The sequence below is a fragment of the Aspergillus homomorphus genome (assembly GCF_003184865.1).
Source record: "Aspergillus homomorphus CBS 101889 unplaced genomic scaffold BO97scaffold_39, whole genome shotgun sequence".
In the NCBI taxonomy this organism is placed as follows: Eukaryota; Fungi; Ascomycota; class Eurotiomycetes; order Eurotiales; family Aspergillaceae; genus Aspergillus; species Aspergillus homomorphus.
The window spans coordinates 174,043-193,174 of record NW_020291925.1 but is presented as its reverse complement, the minus strand read 5'-3'; the positions used below and the strand labels follow the sequence as shown (position 1 = coordinate 193,174).

The window sequence follows — 19,132 nt, the reverse complement described above, 5'->3', positions numbered from 1 at the left end:
TCGCGCCGGCCGTGCCACACAACAATGTTACTTGCTGTTCGACCCTGCAAGGGTCGGCCCAGTTCGGCGGATTTTACTCAGCTCAAGGGGGCAACAAAAAGGTAATGGATAACCGACAAAGGACCAAGTTCACAAATCTAGTTCTCTTCGCATCTTGTGAAGAGGCTCGATTACCGCAAGCTTGTCTATAATGGGAGACAAAGATAGGGCGCCTCAAAATGTCTCAAAAGAAAAGGTCACTCCAGAACACGGTGCGGAAAGTAATTCCGATGACGAGAGACTCGACATTCTGGGCTACAAGCAGGAGCTCCGTCGCAATCGCTCCCTTATCACTCTACTCTTTCAAACGCTTGCTATAGCCGCAATTCCCTACAGTGAGGGAAGCCCACTCATCAGCGCCATATACGGCGGAGGGCCGATGTCCATCTTCATTGGCTGGATCATCGTCGGCATCCTATACCAATGCGTCGCGCTGTCGCTCGGCGAGCTCGTATCGCGATATCCAACCTCTGCCGGGCCCTACTACTGGTCTCATCAACTAGCGCAGAAACACAAATCCACCCTATCTTTCCTTACCGGCTGGGTATGGCTCATCGGTAACTGGACGAGCATTCTCTCCACGAACTTCGGCTTCGCCTCCATGGCCTCGGCCTCGGTTTCCATGTTCCACCCCAGCTGGAACCCGCGCAGCTGGGAACTTCTGCTGATGTTCTACGCCGTCTGCATTGGCACCTTTCTAGTCTGCACATTCGGTAATCGCTTCCTCCCTCATATCGACTCTTTCTGCACGGCCTGTACAGCTTTGACCATCATCGTTGTGCTCATCGCATTATCCGTCACCGCTTCCACCGGCCGCCACACAGCCGCCTACGCCCTCGGCCACTACGACACGCAATTATCCGGTTGGGGAGGCTTGACCTTCTTCATCGGCCTCCTCCCAGCAGCGTACACCTTCTGCGGACTGGGAATGGTCACCGCAATGGCCGAAGAATGCGTCGCGCCGGCGCGTACCGTCCCACAAGTCCTCAGCCTCCACATCCCCGTCGGCGGCCTCGCAGGCCTCCTCTTCATCCTTCCCATCTGCTTCACCCTGCCTGCTCTCGAAGATATTCTCAACGCACCCGCCGGGCAGGCCTTGCCCTACATTTTTCACCGCGTCATGGGCACCCCCGGCGGCGGTCTCGCCCTGACCATTCCAGTTCTGATCCTCGCCTTCTTCGGCTCCATCAGTTCGACTGTCGCCAGCTCCAGAGCTACCTACGCCTTCGCGCGCGACAACGGCCTCCCTTTCTCTCGCTTCTGGGCTCATGTCCACAACCCTTACGCCTTATCCTCGGCCTCATCGTCAAGCAACAACAAGCCCGACAACATCCCGGTTAACGCGCTCCTAGGCGGCACCGTCCTCCAGATGTTCCTTGGGCTCATCAACCTAGGCAGCACCAGCGCCTTCACCGCCTTCGTCTCCGTCGGCACCATTGCCCTATCCCTCGCATACGCCATTCCTATCGCGTTGAGTCTGATGCATCGTCGCACGGAAGTCTCCCGCGCCCCGTGGACATGTGGGCCCCTCCTCGGCCCCGTCGTGAACGTGATCTCCCTGGCGTGGATCATTCTCGGACTATTCCTATTCAGCCTCCCCACCGCGCTGCCAGTCACGCCGTCGTCAATGAATTATGCTGCGGTAGTGTTGGTGGGGTTGTTGGGGTTGGCATTGGCGTGGTATGTGGCCTATGGGTACAAAGGTTCGTTCTGCTTTCTAGAGGGCCATGTCACCCTACGGTGGATATCCTGCCCGGCCATCGATCTCGATAAAGATATGGAGATGACTCGACTAACTGGTTGAGCGGTGATAGTGTACAAAGGTCCGCCGTCGGAAGCCACGGGCTTTCGATCGTAGGCTTCCAAATAACTTCAAATTCTAGAGACTGATTTCGAAGAGATCCTGTGGAGGGGGAGAGCTCATGTCGGACATGCAGCCCCAAGAAGGGGGAAACAGTGGCAAGATGCATAGCGGCATAGATTCTGTTGGCTTTAGGTTCTGGAGTTTTCTTTCTCTCGCCATCTTAGGTAAATTCAGCTGTATAGCTCTCTCAAGACTAAAAGTAAATGAAGTCATGTCTTTTGAGTCTATCCTTGTGATGTACGTGTAGAGACGAGTTTTGTTGAGATCCGTGTATTACGAGCTAGAATGTACTACTGATTTTCCCTCGTCACATAGTGTCTTACATCTCTTCGATCTAATGAGGATCTGGTGGGGAAGAATGGCATTGTAAACCAAGGGTTAGCTAGTTAGAGAGACAGCTATACAGCAAGCTATACAATCATATACCTAGTGATACATGACCACCTCACGCCGATCATGACGTTGAGCATTCCCGGAGTATTGATCTAATAATTCGAATCATCCTGACAATCCAACTCGCCCGCCACCAAACTCGTCAGCGGGTTCTCATGCGCATAATCGATGCTATTCCCGCGTCGACGCCGCGGAAGGCCCTCGTTGGGCACCACGGCCCTGCGCGATACGGATCCAGTCGTGCTCCCGCGCCCGCTTCCGCTCCCAGCCATCGTCCGTCCCCCTGTCTCTGTGCCACCCGCGCCGCCGCTACCCAGCATCTCGGCGGGCCGCCGCCGCCGAACCACCTGGTACCCTTTGTCCAGCTCGATCTCGACGACGCAGCGGACCTTCAGCGCACTAACGGCTGGCCAGACGCCGCGCTCGCCTTTGCGGGACCAGTGCGCGAGGCTCTCCTTGCTTGGGTTTTCGAAGATCTTGGTGAAGTCTCGGGCGGTTAGGTCGGGGACGAGAGTGATGCTGGGGCCTGGGATGGATTCCTCGATGAGGAGGCGCGCGAGGGCGGTGGGGAGCAGGCCGATGTAGTCGAGTTGGCGGAGGCGGTGGCGGATCTCGCCCATGACGAGACGGGTGAAGTAGCGGGTTGGGCTGGGTTGGTCGCCGGGTCGGCGGCTGACGAGGGTGCCGCTGTCGGAGCGTAGGAAGGGGATCAGGTACGGCCGCGCCTGCGAGACGATGAAGTGGTTGACGTTGAAGAGCTCTGCAATCCGCGATAGCGGCGACTCGCCCTCGTTGTACTGCACGTGGCGCCACGAGGCGAAGGTCGCGTCGCGGGAGTGCGGCCACGGGACGATCGAGCCCGTCTCGTCTTTGCAGTAGATGGTTACCGGGCGGTAGAGGGAGGTGTTGGAGGCGTTGGAGGCGACGGCGGCGGACCAGATGAGCTGCTTTCGTTAGCTCTTTTATTCCTGTTTTCAAGGAAGAGGATTACTTGGAGAGTGGATGGATACGTACCACGTTTGGTGCTGTGAGATAGTTAAGCAGGTTGGGCGTGGCGTTGGTGTTGGATGTTGCGACGGTGATGTTGAGGATGCGTTTCGATCGAGCGTATGCTTCTTCGAACGTCAGATCCCCCAGGTTGGCTCGCACGCATTCTTCCAGGACTTCCGCGTCGAGGAAGTACCCTGTCTGGAGGTATCGCTTGAGGCGCCGTAATAGGGTCCCCGCCCAGTTGTCGCTGATGTCGAACGGCAGCCATTGGCTGTCGTCGGTGGAAGCTTTGGGTTTTCGACGCCGGTCAAAGGCGCTCAGGTCGATGCCGTCGCTGTCTAGAAACGTCAACAGCTCGTCCTCTGTATGAACTCCGACAAGTGCGGCGATGAGGGCGCCCGTCGCTGTTCCGATAATGATGCGAGGCAGTAGGCCTCTCAGATGCAAAGCCTTGACGACTCCGAGGTGACAAAGCCCGAATATCGACCCTCCCTGGAGTAAAAGAGTCGTTCGGCCGAATGCCTGTCGGGTATCATGGAGAAGCTCGAGCTTCGCCTGGGATCCGAAGCCACTGATGTGAACAGGAGCGGTGGGAAGAGCCGTCACCTGTTGGATGGAGAGCGCTACCTGCGTGATATAGTCGTCGATCAGAAGCTTGGTCCCCGCGTAAGCATGTATGAACAGCTTTGGCGACGTGATGTTGCCCAGATTACGTAGTAGACCGGATCGGAGTAGGTTGACCAGAGTCAAGATATCCTCGTCTTCTCGGGCACTCATCAAAGCCTCCAGTCTCCCCAAGATCAAGCGGTAGTCATAATGGCGGCTCGTTGGGTTTTGGCGCCTATTGTACATTGTCAGAGATGACTTAGACTCATAGTTGAAACGAGGCGATCTTACCATAGATCCTTACTGAGGATCTCGTCTAGATCGAAGGCGGCCTCTTCCCATTCCTCGTAAGTCGTTGCAGTAGCGAGAGCATGTCGTAATCGATCCCGGGGAGACTGTGTATTCCACCAGGAAGATAACCTCTAAATAAAAAATGTCAGCTAGCCCGGATACACATAGCGAAGTTCAATCATCAAGTCGTTGGGAGCACCAGGGCTTCAATTCCACATCTCTCAGATAGAGTCCGATGTTGTTGAATGGAATGTAGTTGGTGATGTATGACATCTTTGACCCACTTGCACGGGTACCTGACTTCCAACGCAGACTGAAGACCTACCTGTTTCCAGAATTGTGCGACGTCGAGTATCATACTAACAATCGCAGCGAAGAATCCATAGATCACCGTCCAGGACGCCATCATGAATGAAGGAGGCGGGGAGGCAGGTTTATCAATGTCAGATCCAAGGAGTGGGGGAAAGATGGCACATGTCGACAACGCCTGGTTCTTTCACATGCCGGATCGCCCACAACGTCAGGAGGACAGAAGAGCTTTCATCTCAGCAAGGAAGAAAGCAAGGAATGTTGAGCGGGAGAGTGAACAAGGTAGATCAACAAAAATCACACAGTCTAAGTGAGGTAAAGTTATCTGCAATAAAGAGGAAGAGGGAAAGAGAGGGAAGGAAGAGGGTTGATTGTCCGGGGTGTTTCTGATTGACCTCGGCGGGATGATGACACACTCCCCGGCCTACTGACTCCGCGACTCATTGTTACTATATCCATGTCACGGTTACGAACTTGATCTGATCACTGAAGTTCGAGTTTGGTGCTCCTTGGGTGATCTGATCTTCTTGAAAACTGCAATATGTATCTCAAACAAGTCCACATATCCCTCGAAGGTCTACATCCTCGGTGTCTATTCACCCCGTAGAAGTATATATATATTGGCAGTAACAGTGAAGAATTGGGATTTATCCAGTACTTATGATCCATTCCGTGCCATTCTCGCGAGGAATGGAAGAAAAGCGCAAATGCAAGCTGCTCAAAACCCACAATATCCATGCAGATAATCTAGATCAACCTTATGTGAGCACGGCTGCCGTGGCCCGACAACGGTCTCTGTGGAGATGCTCTAAGAATACGGGGTGAAATAACATCATTCGTTGCTCATAGTCCAGAGGATCGTGGAGAATTGGGGAGTATTTGAAGAGTTCATTTACGCTACAAGCCCAGACACGACGAGACAAACCAATCCATCGAAAGAGATACTTCTTTTCGTCAAGATAGGGAACCGAGGCCAAGGGAAAAAAAAGCCAAACAGATTTTTGAGTCTCTCTACACGCCACGCTTCGCCAGCGGAGAAGGATAATTGCCAGACAAACCTCCGTGGACACGTTAAAAGGGCATTTGAAATTCCATGATTTTGGGTTTTAAATTTCGCGTTGCTTCCCTATGCAAGTAGGCGAAAATGTATTCTTCGAACATTCCTTCACTACCCACCAAGGCGGACATTTTCCAACCGCTTACTCCTCGACAATGTTACCCCGCTCCGACACGTACAGACCGTCAAGGAACTGGAGAGAAAGAAAGGTTAGTGACGGATGAGAATAGGGTCTGGAGTCCGGGTGTTTGTGGCGCAACTCACCTTACGGATATCCTTGTTGCGGACTCTGCAGATCTGCTGGATGTCGGCGGCGCTCTGGGAGACACCCTCAAGGGAGTTACCGGAGAGCTGGAGCTCATCCTTAACGTTGGGGGAGGTGATGATCTCAACACCGGGCTGGGCAGTCACGCGGCGGACGTACTTCTCACCCAAGAAGTTACTAGAAAAACAAAATCCGTCAGTCCGAATATTCCTTCCCACGAATAATGACGAGCGACGCAGTATTGCCCCAGAGCTGATTGGATAACAAATTCGATCACCACAATCCAACCAGCCAGGAGACAAACTGTCGTGTCGCGCATAGACAAGCATTGCCATACCGGATCTCAACTTCGACCTGGCCGGTCTCGGCGTTCTTCTCAAGGTTGACGTTGATGGGAAAGTGAGCGTAGACGTAACGCATCTTGTACTTGAAGCCCTTGGTGACACCGATGATCAGGTTGTTGATGAGGGTGCGGACGGTGCGGAGGGTGGCAACACCCTTGCGAGCGCCGTGGTGCAGCTGAATGCTGATGACATTCTTCTCGGGGCGGCCGAAGGTGACGGCGATGTGAGAAAGGTCCTTGACGAGCTTGCCTGGAGAGGGGCGGGAAAAAAATCCATGTTAGCGGTTGTTGCAGTCGCACAGTCCGGTCGGGGCCTGAGAACATCGAAGCCAGCACCATTGAGGGTCTGGCTGTTCCGAGTCTGTCCTATGGGGTCTGGATGTGGTGTTGGAGAAGTGGTAATTGCATACCTCGGGGTCCCTCGACGGTCACAACGCGAGAGCGAATGTGAACCTTCACTATATGACGAAAATTGAATCAGTCCCAGTGTTCTCTCTCTCTTTCTCACTCATGATACGCCGCAAAGTCTGTATCGACTGTTTCCGTTCCTCCGCGGAGAGACAGGCATTGTGATACGCATTCCTCCTTCTCTTATTATTTTTCTCCTCCCCAGCGTTGACTGTGTCGTAGAGTCGGCGCAACGCTATCCCTCTCTTCTCGGTGGTGATATCCCTCAACGCGTCCCTCTCCATGCCTGTCCCTCCGGGTTTTTCTTGCCTATCCTCCCACCTCTTGCGAAACCAGCGATCTTTTGCGAAACCAGCGAGTCGAGCTTCAGGAGAAGCTCAGGAAATAATTCGAATTGCTCACCATTCTCGGGGACGGGCAGCGTTTCCTCGGAGTGAATGTACCGCATCTTGACTGCGTGGGCTGTGGTGTGTCCGAGGGGGGAATTGTCGATATCGTCGTGCGGTCGGTCGTCAAAAGGATCGAAATTCCTCAAGGCAAACCAGAGTCGAGAGTGGTGGAGCGAAAATCACGGGTTGTGCGTCGCTTACGGCCCAATCTAGTTTAGGTCTTCCCGCCTAGGGTTGGCCACTTCGGGTCTAGTGCTATCCGCCCGGCCCCCCGGTAGAACATCAACAATGCCCGAACTATCATCGGGGCTTATCAGTTCGCGGCTTCGGTCGCATTGATTAAATTGTTTTCTAGCGGGATGTTAGCTTTCTCTGGCAGGTACAAGAGTCAGTATATTCCCTAGTCTCATGTAATTGCTTCACATCTGCCCTCTGGCTCAAAACAACACCGAAACAACAACTAAGTGCTGCCCACGTGCGGCCCGAATGAACATGCTATGAAATTATGATTAATCATCCATATCATCGGATGCTTTCAACTATGTACGTAGAAAAATGGCATAAAATCCCCAAAGCTCGCCCTCAAATATCCTCGTAATGTCTCTGTACGATCGAAAAAAAAACCCTTTTGGCGGCGCCGTTCAACGCGGATCGTGAAACATCCAATCCCATACATGTCGCAAATGGATCAAGTCCAGATGCCTTAGTCAATCGACAAGTAGTGCCCAGTGGCTTCATTCCTTACGGTGGACTTCCTGGACCCACTTACCACCCAATTCTCTCAAGGTCGATGTCAATTTGCCGCTCTCGTCGAGGGCCGTCACGTCGTCACCACCCCCGATACTTTTACCGTTGACCAGCACATTGGGAACAGTTCGACGGTTGGTAGTCTCGGCCAAAACGCCCTGCAATTCGCGGCCACGGGGGTGTTGGTCCAACTCCACGACGAAGGGCGCAGGGGTAATGGAGTATTTGTCCACTAGGATGGACTTGGCTTTGGCGCTGTAAGGGCAGTAGGATTTGGAGAAGATGATGACTGCGATGGAAGACATAGGGCATTAGTGAACTTATCTCCCACAGCATGGCAAACGAAACAAATGGAAAGCCACATACTAGGTGCCCGTTTCAGGATATCATTCAACTCAGCCACAGCATGCGCATGCGCCTCCGTCTCGGCTTCCTCTGCTTCTGCCTGCTGCGGTTGCTGCTGCTGCTGCTGTTGGAACTGCTTCTTCTTTTCCTCCTCTACCCCCTCCGGTTTCTTCGCCACGGTCATCTTCGTCCGTCCCGCGATGGAGATCTCTTCTACTTGGTCCACCGGTTGAGCCTTGGGGATCGCCGGCGCAATCTTGTCATCGGTCATGGGATGCTTGGTGTCTTCCTTGACCGGGTTGCGGTTCGATGCGGGAATGTTAGCCGCGGCGGCCTCGGCTTCCTTGACCTGCTTGCGGGCATCCATGGCGGCCACAGTCGAGCGGTAGAATTGCTGGTTCTGGATACTCCGCGCGTCGCTCTAGACATAACCCGGCGCGTCGCGTTAGCTTGTGTCACCACAATGTGTAGACAGGTAAAACCATAGGCGAGGGGTTTACCGAGTAGTACCAGGTCACGCCGGAGATCACCAGCACGGCAATGACCAGCAGTCGCATGCGCCGTTGGGAGAACATCTTGGACCGGAATGTGGGAAGATAGAATTGACGAAGGGAGGGGATTGACGGCGGTCCGATCGATTATCACGATCAGGAGATGGGATTAGGCCGCGGGAGAATGCTTGTCGCTGTTTCAACAGGCAACTGTGCGCATCGGCGCTAAGAAGGTTCAACAGTAAATGTGTCGAGCCGAGAGGTCATGAATGCAGCTCCTGGACCAACAGTGGCTGGACATTGGGCGGGAGCGAACGATCGGGAATTCTCGAACGATTCAAGACTGAAACAGGTGGCAAAGTCAATAGTGGTTGATAATTTCAATCGTATGTTATCAGTCAGAGGACTAAAAATACACGCGACCAAATAATTGTCCAAAGGTGTCTCCTAAGGGGAGGGGGGAGGGGGTTCCATAAGGAGTGGGGGAGGGTCGGTCGAGGCAAAGACAAACTCCGGGCTCACCGGCGCGGCGCCGATAGTCTATAAGCAGTCCCCGAGCATGTCACGGGGTCACTGCGAGCTTCCGCTCCAACAACTTTCTCCACCCACATCATTTCACTTGCATACTTTTGCGGATCCACCCCATTTTCGATGTCAATGATCTATTAGATTATGAACTATTCATGCTATAATGTGGGTATGTAGCTGGGTGGTATCATGGTAAAACAAACAAACACACAAACAAAATGCAAGACAGGGTCTTGAAGGCGACATACATAAGGACATATACATGTAGATTGCTCACAGGCACTCCAAATGGTTGTGGCAGATCAATGCCGAATCATGAAACCGCGGAGCCTGCAGCGATCTGACTGGAGAGATCGAGAAGTGCTGGTAATGAAGACCCCGCGGGGATCAATCCCCAGTACGCAGCGTTTCCCTTCGCTCGCCTGCGGAATATAATAGGTCTCAAAGAGAGGGACCATGGGGTATTTGGAACTCTAGGCCATCATCACGCTTGTACCGCGATGCCGGAGCGCGCCCCAATAGTTCCTTTGCGCTTTCCTTGGACCACAATCATCCAGTCCTCCCATTCCTTAGCTATTTCCATCAACACATTGCCCATTACCGTGGCGGAGGCCATTAATCCGTGCCCTTCACCTTCAAGCACACGAACCTCGCAGCGACGCATGGTTTTCCCCAGCCACTTGACGTTTTCCACAGGAACGCGAGTATCTCTGCTACCATGATGAATCACCACATTCCGAGTGATATCCACATAGCGGAATCCAATGGATTGACGACGTTCCAGACACACTAGCAAATCCACAGCCGGGTTTGCGTTCGTTGTCGCCAAGTCCCATATTCTGTGAGTCAGTCGATTATCGTAATCCACCTGGCGCTCCCGATCTAGCGATGCCGCAAGTGCGGCCTGGTTCGATAAATGCTCATCAATTGGGCGGCCTGCTCCTACTACGATAGGTGTTGGCTTCTCGAAGCCCTTCAGACCGCTTTGGTGATGGATCGCGCCTGGGAGCTGTTGAGGCTTGCTGAGTTCGATAACAGCTGAGCTTAGAATGTCTTTCTGTAGCGCTTTGCGCTTGGCTCGTCGAGGCGACTTCGGTAAACTAGAAGTAAGACTAGCACTTGCTGCGCTCATGAAGCTGGAGTTGGCGACCTTAAGGATAGACGTGGGAAGAGCGCGGAGAATGCGTTGAGTGTAAGGAACAGCATTGGTCGGGACTGGGGCCTTCAAGGAGCCAAAACTTGATAGTTGCGAAGGAGGAATCCACGGTGCCAGCAAATGAATTCTTCCCCGGATATGTTGCGGGATTCTCAATGCGGTGGCGAGCGCGTAGATAGCGCCAGCGGAGTGTGCCATAATTGAGAACTTTGTCACCTTAAGATGGTTGCATACAATCGCAACGTCATCTAGAAAATGTCAGTCAACGACTCAGAACGAAGGAAGTGATGATGGCGTGAGATAAGCAGGACTCACCAGGCCAACTGAGAGGGGTTGCCGGCTCGTTGATGTAAGGTGCGCTTTCACCCACCCCAGGGCGATCTAGTGTGATCAAACGAAGGTGGAGAGACCTCGCCAACTCGTCATAAAAAGCCATCAAGTATCTCGTCAAACCCATACCAAGGCAACAAAGAACCACATGACCGTTGGGATCCCCAACCTCCGAGAATGCTATAGAGCGACCCGACGCGGGGTGGATAACCCTCTGGGTAAGCTTAGCGGCTGTCACGTAGTCCTGGATCGCAAGGTCGATAGAATCCGCGCTGGAGGGCCGCTCGTCCACAGCGAAATAGCCGGTGGGAGAACTGGCATTTGACCGAGAACGCTGATGTCGGAAAGGAGAGGGCGGCTCCGCTGTGTTTCGATGAGAAGCTTTCTCAAAGGGGTCAAACTTGTCAAAGGAGTGGATGGATGTTGTGGCAGATCTAGAAGTGAATGGAGGGCTGATGCGGGCTGTGGAGCGGCTCTTGCCCGTTAGGACTGCCGGAGCTGGAGCGCTCTCGTCGAAGCTGAAACGAGATGGATGTTCCGTTTGTTGCGAGTCGGTAGTTCCGTCAAATCCGGTGGAATTGACCAATTGCTGAGCAGGCGTGGCAATCGGCTCTTTACGAAAATCAGATGGGATATCATCTAATTCTAGCTCGGTCTTGATCTTTTGTTGTTGGTCCTTTAGTTCCAGAATTCTCTTTGTCACCTGATCAGCTTCACTTCCCACCCCCGAAACGGCGCTGTCCACTTTCATTTCTCTACTACTAGTGGATGAGTATCGGCTATGGCGAGTAGAGGATCTGCGGTGCTTTGGGCTCGAAGAGAATTTATGCCGTAAGGATGATTCACGAGCAGGGATACTCCGGCCGCTCCCGATTCCACCTGGCGCACTAAGCATGCTCTCACGAGCGCCCTGTAGAGATCTGCGTTCCTTGCTGGATGGTCTGCTAATCGAAGATTCTGTAGCGGTCTCGGTGGCGGAGCGAAATGGTAGGGCACGTCCTTCTTCGGCCACGTCGGCCATGGAATACAGGGAGCGTACACTGGCCCTACTCCGCGGTATGTTATGTCGGAAACCGTCGTTGCAGCTGTTTGCCTTGCGCAATCGATCTACCTGTCGCTCTTTTTCGCTAGGGAACTCTCGCGAGGTTCTTTTCAAAATGCTGATTTGGTGTTTGAGACTTGTCTTGGAACCGGACGAGGCGACACTATTTGCGGTGGAAAGCCGTGGACCTGGTTCGGCAGTGATCATGCCAAAAGCGGAATCTTCGTAGGCTGCCTTGGACGAAGTAAAGGAGCCCCTTGAAGTCGGTCTCCCTGGGGACAAGGGCGGATCGAGGGCAACTTTGGATTTCGAGGGTGGCGGGGCCCGGGCCATACGAACGATCGGAGCGACTGCTGCATCATCCGGATGCAAGAAGGGACTCTGTGCCGTCTCCTCCGGCAGCTGAAACGCCCCGAGACTTAGCCCGAGTTCATGCGCGCTGGAGGGTCGTTGGTCCGGAATGTGATCTTGGTCGGGGGCCAGGTAGACGGGCGAGCCGGGATCGGTCTTGGTGTCAATGCGCGGAACGCTGTCGAAGTGCGTTTGGAGGGGTACAGATATGGTCGACAGAGACGAAATCAGAGAAGAGATGACCTCGGGAGAGGCAGGATCGGATGCTGGCGGAGGGCTCGCCGCGAGTGCGCGCGACGGAATCGATTTGCGACGCTTGTCTGGCAAAGCCGAATGTTGGAAAGGGGCATCGACCTGGGATGTCGGCGAATGTTCCGCGCGATCCATGGCGGGCATGGACAGGGAATCTGACGTTCCAACAGCAAGTTTCGGCCCCAGCTAGCAATGGGCAGGAGACAATCACCGACGATATATGCGGTTGATGGTAGTACGCGCTTGCATGATCCAGTGAGAGGGCCAGATAACGTCTGCAAAGCTTGGTAGCTTAACGGTAAAAATCAATAGACCGCGGGCGCTTGACGCATGTGCCAGTCACCATGCAGGCGTCGGGGGAGAGGGGGAGTGGAGGAACCAGGGCCGTCCTATCGCTTGCCCTTGCGGTATGCAAGCCCAGCGCGCCCCCTTGCCGAACGTTTATTGTCTGGAAGGAGACCAGCAGCTGAACGAGAGGGGGAGAGAGGAGGATGTGATGTATGATCGACCTAGACAACCAATGAATTTTCGCAATGCAGTAAACAAGGACGACAGGGAGAAGTCAGAACGGTCGTTGTACGTAGGAGAGAGGGGGATTGCACGGATAAGAACTATTGAATTAGATAGTGAGAAAAAAAAGATTAAAAAATAAAATAGAAAAGAAAAACAGAAATAGAAAAAAAGGGGAATGGTTGGTGGAAGAAGGGAGGGGGACCCAAGGAACGATCAAGGTCGATAAAAAGGGTACTAATCCCGAAACTGGGAGGATAAACAATAAGCGGTGTCAGTGTAAAATCCAGATAGTGTAAATAAGAATAGAGAAGAGACAAGAAGAAGGCAATGTGCTATGTCGCTTCAGAAGACATTCAGAAGAAATCTCAAAGATACGGAGGAGCAAAACAAAGTAGAGGGACTAGATAGAGGCATCAACTGATGGTCTGAGAAAGAAATTAGAGTATGATGGAATGAATGATGGAATGATTCCGGTGGAGACAATCTACAGTTGTTCCACTGATCACTTTTCCTTGCCTTTCTTCTTCTTCTTCTTCTTCTTCTTTGCACTGAAAAAAAGACACTGTGCGTCATCCATCTAGCAATCCTCCTTCCCCCTCCCTCGCTGTGTGCTTTATATCAGAGGCGAAAAAGCTCCCCCCCCCCCTCCCTTCCTCCGTCTTAGGAGTCCAAGGCAAAAAGTACTCGTACTCATAGGTAAGGTACGGCAAAGAAAAGGACCAAGCAATAATCAATGGTCTGGCGGGTCTCCCGCAGACAATGGATGGAAGGGAGAATCCACTCCCTCGATCTCACTGGATTCTTTTCCCTTTTTTTCCTCCGCACTGTTCGCAGATCCAAATTTTTGAATCGTATCGAGCTCGACTTTCCAGGGGTATCTACTCTCTGTACTTACTGCAGCGCTCAGCTCAACTACTAAGTATATTAATCATGTTGATGATGCAAGACAAGCCTTTCCTCGGTACTGGAAGCTCAACTCGAAAATAATACACGTCCACGATGGTCGAGGCAAACAGTCTCCATCTTGCTCGTAAGAAACTCTTGACTCAGGAGCATGGATCCCCACCGAACCCTCACAGGGTTGAGCACGAAATGAGGGTCGGCTGTTCTCGATCCGCACTTTCGGTATCTGCAAATTAAACTACGCGGTCTATTCCGAGGCAAGGATGGATAACTTCCACTGCCGCCACCTCTTATGCCGGGGCGATGGTTGACGACCGATCTTCCTGCATTCCTTCTTAACGCACCCAATGAAATAGCTGCAATATAGAACACACAGGCCGCGTGGAAACATGATATAAGAAGCGTTGGGGCTATGAGATTTATGCATATCATGTGGATGTGAGATCATCATCGTTCATTATTGCTAATGAGAGCACGCCCTCCAGGCTGGGTATCGTCGCAGGGGGATCATTTCATGTCAAAGTGGATGCTTGGACAGTGCAACAAACAGCGATCTCTATTGTATGCCAGTAGGGGGTATTAATCTGGCATCATCTCAATTGAAGCTCGGGCTTTCCTGATAGTGGTTACTTAGTCCCTGATGTAGACGGTCGCGGACAACTGGACTTAGTGAGCAGAGGAGATTGAAGTTGATTTTATATATTCACATCTGAACCGGTGATTCGGTGATGAGGTGGTACATACGTTGTTGGTAGAACTTTGTATTAAACATCCCTGAGCTGTGTTCTCTCAGCTAAGCACGACGAGATTCAATCCAAGGACCTCCTTTTCATGCACTCCAGCGTGGGATTGTTGAATGAATTTTTTATGATGCACAAGGCGTCGTGTATCGGAGTATGTGAATGTTGCGCGGCGGGAGGACCGAAAGCAAGCTTGGCATGTTTTGCAGTCGGAAACCCCATCTGGCATTTAGTTGCCCGCAATCCCTCTCTGACGTGCCGCCAGCTCATTCGGGTGGAAGCTCCCCCAACAACAACCCCTCTACCTAGGTATCTACGTTATCACAATTGGCCCTTCACTTTCTACCCCATTTTTCTTTGGACCAGTCACCTCCGGTGTGACTTCGAATTTCCGTTCCAATCAGATATGCGGTGACCGACGAGATCGCGAGAGAGCACCTGTCCGCAATGGACGCCTATCCTGAAGACTACGTCACTCACAACCTTCCGTTCATATTGCTCTCCGGCCTTGAACCAGAGCCCGAGGAGGAGCTGGAAATCGTGCGGACCGATTATCCTCTTTTGCATGAGAAGGGCGCGAAAGTATACTCAGATTTCCCGCCGTTGAGCGGCTCGGTTGCGGAGGAACTGCGACGTGTACTTCTGGAAGAAGATGCATCGCGCTTGGTAGAGAGTCCTAGAGACGAAAGTCATACAGACTCAGCAAGAGCTCAATATAAAATCAAAAGTGTTGGACGGGTAAGCCATTTCAGGGCGCTACTCCAGGCCGTGCCCCTCCCTCCGCTTCATCTCCTTGTCGCACCGACAGACTGGTTGCGCCGGGGGCCTACGACTGTCACCCGGTCATGCTCTTGTTTCACCATCATTCTGCTCATTGCTGTATGCGAGATTCAAGTTGACTGATACCTGCCCAGTCTTATAGATTACCTCCGCGCAAAGCTGATCCCCCACCCGTATCCCCGCCGACAAGTCCTGTAGCCGGCCAGGAGAATGATGTACCGCGCGGAACCTCGTTCATACTTCACTCGCCTATTTCACCTTTGACTCCATCGTCGCCCACATTTCCTGATGGCTTACTTACGCCTTTGTGGGTCACTAAACATCAGGGCCTCGTTCCCGCGGCGGTGATCAACTTCTTTCCGTTTTGCGCAGACCCTAACATGAGCTCGCTGCGCGACAACCAACTCAAGATAGAGATCAATGGATTGAAGAAGGAATGGCAGTCATCAGGCTACAAGACTCGATTCTTAGTTGTTCTTTTATCCGAAGACCCCGAGAACAGCTACTACGGAGATGCCGAGGACCGGGCAGCGGGCATTCGGAGAGCGACCAATCTGGATCAGAAGTCACTTTTCCTTCTCCCATCCGATGCCACGACGATGGAACTGAAGGAATTCGCAACGTCTTTGTTATCTCACCTGCAACCATCCGTGATAGAATACTATCGAGATTTGTCTAAACATGCTAGGAGAAAGCGGAACCGAGGAACCATCCCCCCACCAACAGCGCCACCGACTAGCGGTACTTCCCAGACCTTGTCGAGTCAGGGTTGGAATGTTAGATATGAATTCAAATTGGGGATCTTCGCGGAGTTCCGTCGAGAAATCGATGCAGCATTGAGGAACTACGAGAGCGCGTACGAAACTCTGTTCGGCCAAGAAGTCTTTGAGTCTATCGCTGGCTGGAATCCTCGGTTTAATGATGCGCGCTTACTTGGAGACGCCCTTGCCATACGAATTATACGATGCCTCTTGTGGATCGGGCAGACCGCCATTGCGGTGCGGGCATGGGGCAACCATCGAACACGTTCACACGATATCCTCAACCGCCGCGGTAAAGGAACGAAGAATTATGGATGGGAGGCGTGGGAGGCTCGGTGGTCGATGGTCATGGCACAGCTCATACGTCAGGCCAACATTCCTCAGTTTACCTCCGTGGGTATACCGCAAGATCAATTCCAGCAGCAATATTCGATTTTTGTCCCCCAAAACAAAACGAATACCACCCTTGATGCTGAAGTACCCTGGGAGCAGCTTCACCATGAGGGATACTGGCTATATCGAGCAGCCAAACACGCCAACTTCCGACGTATTTTGGCAGAGCAGATTCCAGAAGAAGACCGGATGCCACCTGGACAATCTCCCGCCTCTCAGATAGCGAACAAATCTTACATGTACGACACATATCTGGTACCAGAACCACATTCCGAGGCACCTAGGTCGGGGACAAGCGGCTTCAATCACTTTGCTTGGAGACTAGATGCGCTAAAAGCAGCCTTAGAAGAATTTTCGAAGCGTGACCAGATACGGAAAACGGAAAGCATTAGCTTGGAAATAGCTGAAGAATACATGCGTGTGGGACTGTGGCCGGAAGCTTATGCAATTCTTAAAACGTTATGGCCAACCTTGACGTGGCGACGCACTGGCTGGTGGCAGTTAATGGAGAAGGCCGGCTGGGCGTTGAGAGAAAGTGCGTCACAGGTTGATGACGGTGACCTGATGTTACGAGTTGACTGGGAGTTGCTCAACAAGGGTAAGATAAGACCCTGACTTGATCCTATGCTTGCATAGATACCGGTTGGGCTAGCTTTTCACTTGGCTTGCGCTGAACTGTTGACAACCGATTAGCTTTCACGCCCCGGCCCGATTGGCATTACGATATTCATCGGAGTCTCGAAAACCTTCCCTTGGTAAAACCAAAGCCATCGGTTGTTCTGCTTGCAGAGGATGTTGTTTCATGCGGTAAGACGCACCCTCCGCTACTAAGGGTTTGATGCTAAACACTGCCCGCCAGTCACGGCATCATTTGTTTTTCAGAAGTCGGAAGGCAATGTCGGCGAGCCACTAAAGGGTCAACTGGCTATCACATCGTTAGCCCACGCATCATCAGCACCCATCAGATTCTCAGAAATCAAAATTGCTTTCGAGGGGTGCCTGCGCCCAATCAGGCTTCAATCAAATGGCGACCAAGAAATTGATACTATGACGCCGTGTACAATAACTTCGCCGTCTCTGCGTGACCCAAGTGTGTCGGTAGACCAGTCCTCTATCCAGTCACCTACTATTGGCTTGACAGCGCTGACCGGCATTGCGGGTCTGACCATTGCCCCCTCTCAAACAAGGGTGTATGATTTGACATGCATTCCTCGAGAGGCAGGAGATTCACGCGTGGCTTCAATAACACTGCTTATTGAGGAAGAAAAGTTTGACCTTGCCATCGCTATTACTGATAACAACACAACCCAAGCGTCGTGGTGGCAGACGGCCTCAAAAGGCCCAACACGACGACGTGTCGGCAAAGGTCGAGATCCTGGTCGGTGCAAGATCCTGCCGAAGCCGCCGAAGATACGTATCTCTGTGCTGAACATGCGAGATACATACTATACAAACGAGCAAATCATCCTTAAGGTTGACCTTCACAACGAGGAAGATGAGGCTGCCGAGGTCTCAGCGGAAACGAGACTTTTCGGTCATCCAGATTCCAAAGCCAAAATCCGATGGTCAGATGAAGCGACATGCCCCGAGACGCCGAGCTCTGGGCAGAGCACACCGACTGAAGGGGTGTCACATTTCATCAAACGGCCAATAGGATTGATGGAAAGCTCGAGCCACCGAGAATTGGCAATCGTTCTAACCGATACCAGCGAAGCCTCTAACTACGAACTCGAAATATCCACAGTTTACAACCTCGTGTCTGATATTCAGACACCAATCATCGCAACAACACGGGTTGGCCTAACTATAATCCGACCTTTTGAAGCCAACTATGAATTCCTTCCTCATCTTCATCCAGAGCCCTGGCCGGACTTCTTCACCGTTGACGATGACCTGCTCCCCAATGGAGAGGTAACAACACCTGGAGGGCTGCAGCAGCGATGGTGTCTGAATTCAAAAGTTGTCTCTTTTGCGTTGGAGCCTCTCGTCATCGAGAAAATGTCGGTTGTGATGCTTGGACTCGGTGGGGCATCAACCTGCCATATCGGCTCGGAGCAGGTTGTTAGTCCTGAAGCTGTTGAAATCCAACCCGAGGAACTCCGGGAGTCCAATTTCGTTCTAGATCTGCAGAAGGAGATTCTGGGCGACCGACGGCCTACTGCCTTGACTCTGGCCCTTGAGATACGATGGAGGCGTAGCACAACCGAAGATGATGGCTCTAACTTAGATACCACCACGTCGACACTTGCTATCCCCCGATTCATGATCCCGGCCGGCGAGCCTCGGGTACTGGCCTCGGCGAAACCTTCCAACGCTCTTTCAGGACTGATTCACCTCGAGTACACGCTGGAGAACCCGTCAATGCACTTCCTCACTTTCAACCTGACCATGGAGGCTAGCGAGAATTTCGCCTTCAGCGGACCCAAGACGATTGTTGTACAACTGGTACCGCTGAGCAGACAAACAGTCCGGTATAACCTACTGGCCTCTAAACGGGGTTTGTGGATTCAGCCACAGCTCGTTATAGTAGATACATACTTCAACAAGACTCTTCGGGTCCTTCCGACAGAAGACATGCGAACGGATAAGAAAGGGATTCTGGTCTGGGTCGATGCTGATGACTAGAACTTAGCGGTAAGGGAAAGATCTAGGTGGAGATAATCTTGTAATGGTTCAAATGAAGATCTAGGTTGGCTCGAAAGAGATACTCGTGCAGTGGCTGCAGAATGTTCGTTTGGATAGACCTCGGAGTGTGTACATACAGTGTGATGAAGATGAAGATGATGATGACATGCATGCCGTTTATTTAATATAAAGACAAGTCCATCACGTGATCCCGGCCTTAT

At 52.4% G+C, this 19,132-nt stretch overlaps 6 protein-coding genes across 6 annotated transcripts; 2 read left to right on the top strand and 4 right to left on the bottom strand.

The window, feature by feature from the left end:
• Positions 1-190: 190 nt before the first annotated feature.
• Positions 191-1,897, top strand: BO97DRAFT_352116 (putative amino acid permease; the record flags this gene model as incomplete). The annotated part of the gene is made up of 2 exons (XM_025692013.1): positions 191-1,742; positions 1,854-1,897. The coding sequence occupies 2 exons, from the start codon at positions 191-193 to the stop codon at positions 1,895-1,897; spliced, it is 1,596 nt and encodes a 531-aa protein (XP_025548456.1).
• A 431-nt stretch (positions 1,898-2,328) lies between these two features.
• On the bottom strand, positions 2,329-4,819 carry BO97DRAFT_375057 (triacylglycerol lipase family protein). Its single transcript, XM_025692970.1, has 4 exons — positions 4,509-4,819; positions 4,184-4,314; positions 3,311-4,127; positions 2,329-3,240 (listed from the first exon to the last, which is right to left on the bottom strand). The coding sequence occupies exons 1-4, from the start codon at positions 4,590-4,592 to the stop codon at positions 2,389-2,391; spliced, it is 1,884 nt and encodes a 627-aa protein (XP_025548455.1). The 5' UTR covers positions 4,593-4,819; the 3' UTR covers positions 2,329-2,388.
• A 543-nt stretch (positions 4,820-5,362) lies between these two features.
• On the bottom strand, positions 5,363-7,115 carry BO97DRAFT_407817 (60S ribosomal protein uL6). Its single transcript, XM_025695714.1, has 5 exons — positions 6,968-7,115; positions 6,568-6,615; positions 6,152-6,407; positions 5,814-5,991; positions 5,363-5,742 (listed from the first exon to the last, which is right to left on the bottom strand). Exons 1-5 carry the CDS (start codon positions 7,011-7,013, stop codon positions 5,692-5,694), a joined length of 579 nt encoding a protein of 192 aa, XP_025548454.1. The 5' UTR covers positions 7,014-7,115; the 3' UTR covers positions 5,363-5,691.
• Positions 7,116-7,434: 319 nt separating this feature from the next.
• On the bottom strand, positions 7,435-9,025 carry BO97DRAFT_445579 (glutaredoxin). Its single transcript, XM_025698561.1, has 3 exons — positions 8,547-9,025; positions 8,068-8,467; positions 7,435-7,990 (listed from the first exon to the last, which is right to left on the bottom strand). The coding sequence occupies exons 1-3, from the start codon at positions 8,619-8,621 to the stop codon at positions 7,689-7,691; spliced, it is 777 nt and encodes a 258-aa protein (XP_025548453.1). The 5' UTR covers positions 8,622-9,025; the 3' UTR covers positions 7,435-7,688.
• Positions 9,026-9,219: 194 nt separating this feature from the next.
• Positions 9,220-12,825, bottom strand: BO97DRAFT_375048 (hydrolase, alpha/beta fold family protein). The gene is made up of 2 exons (XM_025692969.1): positions 10,537-12,825; positions 9,220-10,469 (listed from the first exon to the last, which is right to left on the bottom strand). Exons 1-2 carry the CDS (start codon positions 12,338-12,340, stop codon positions 9,550-9,552), a joined length of 2,724 nt encoding a protein of 907 aa, XP_025548452.1. The 5' UTR covers positions 12,341-12,825; the 3' UTR covers positions 9,220-9,549.
• Positions 12,826-14,634: 1,809 nt separating this feature from the next.
• On the top strand, positions 14,635-19,075 carry BO97DRAFT_375046 (uncharacterized protein). Its single transcript, XM_025692968.1, has 4 exons — positions 14,635-15,090; positions 15,267-16,884; positions 16,980-17,093; positions 17,146-19,075. Exons 1-4 carry the CDS (start codon positions 14,800-14,802, stop codon positions 18,909-18,911), a joined length of 3,789 nt encoding a protein of 1,262 aa, XP_025548451.1. The 5' UTR covers positions 14,635-14,799; the 3' UTR covers positions 18,912-19,075.
• The last annotated feature ends 57 nt before the right edge of the window (positions 19,076-19,132 follow it).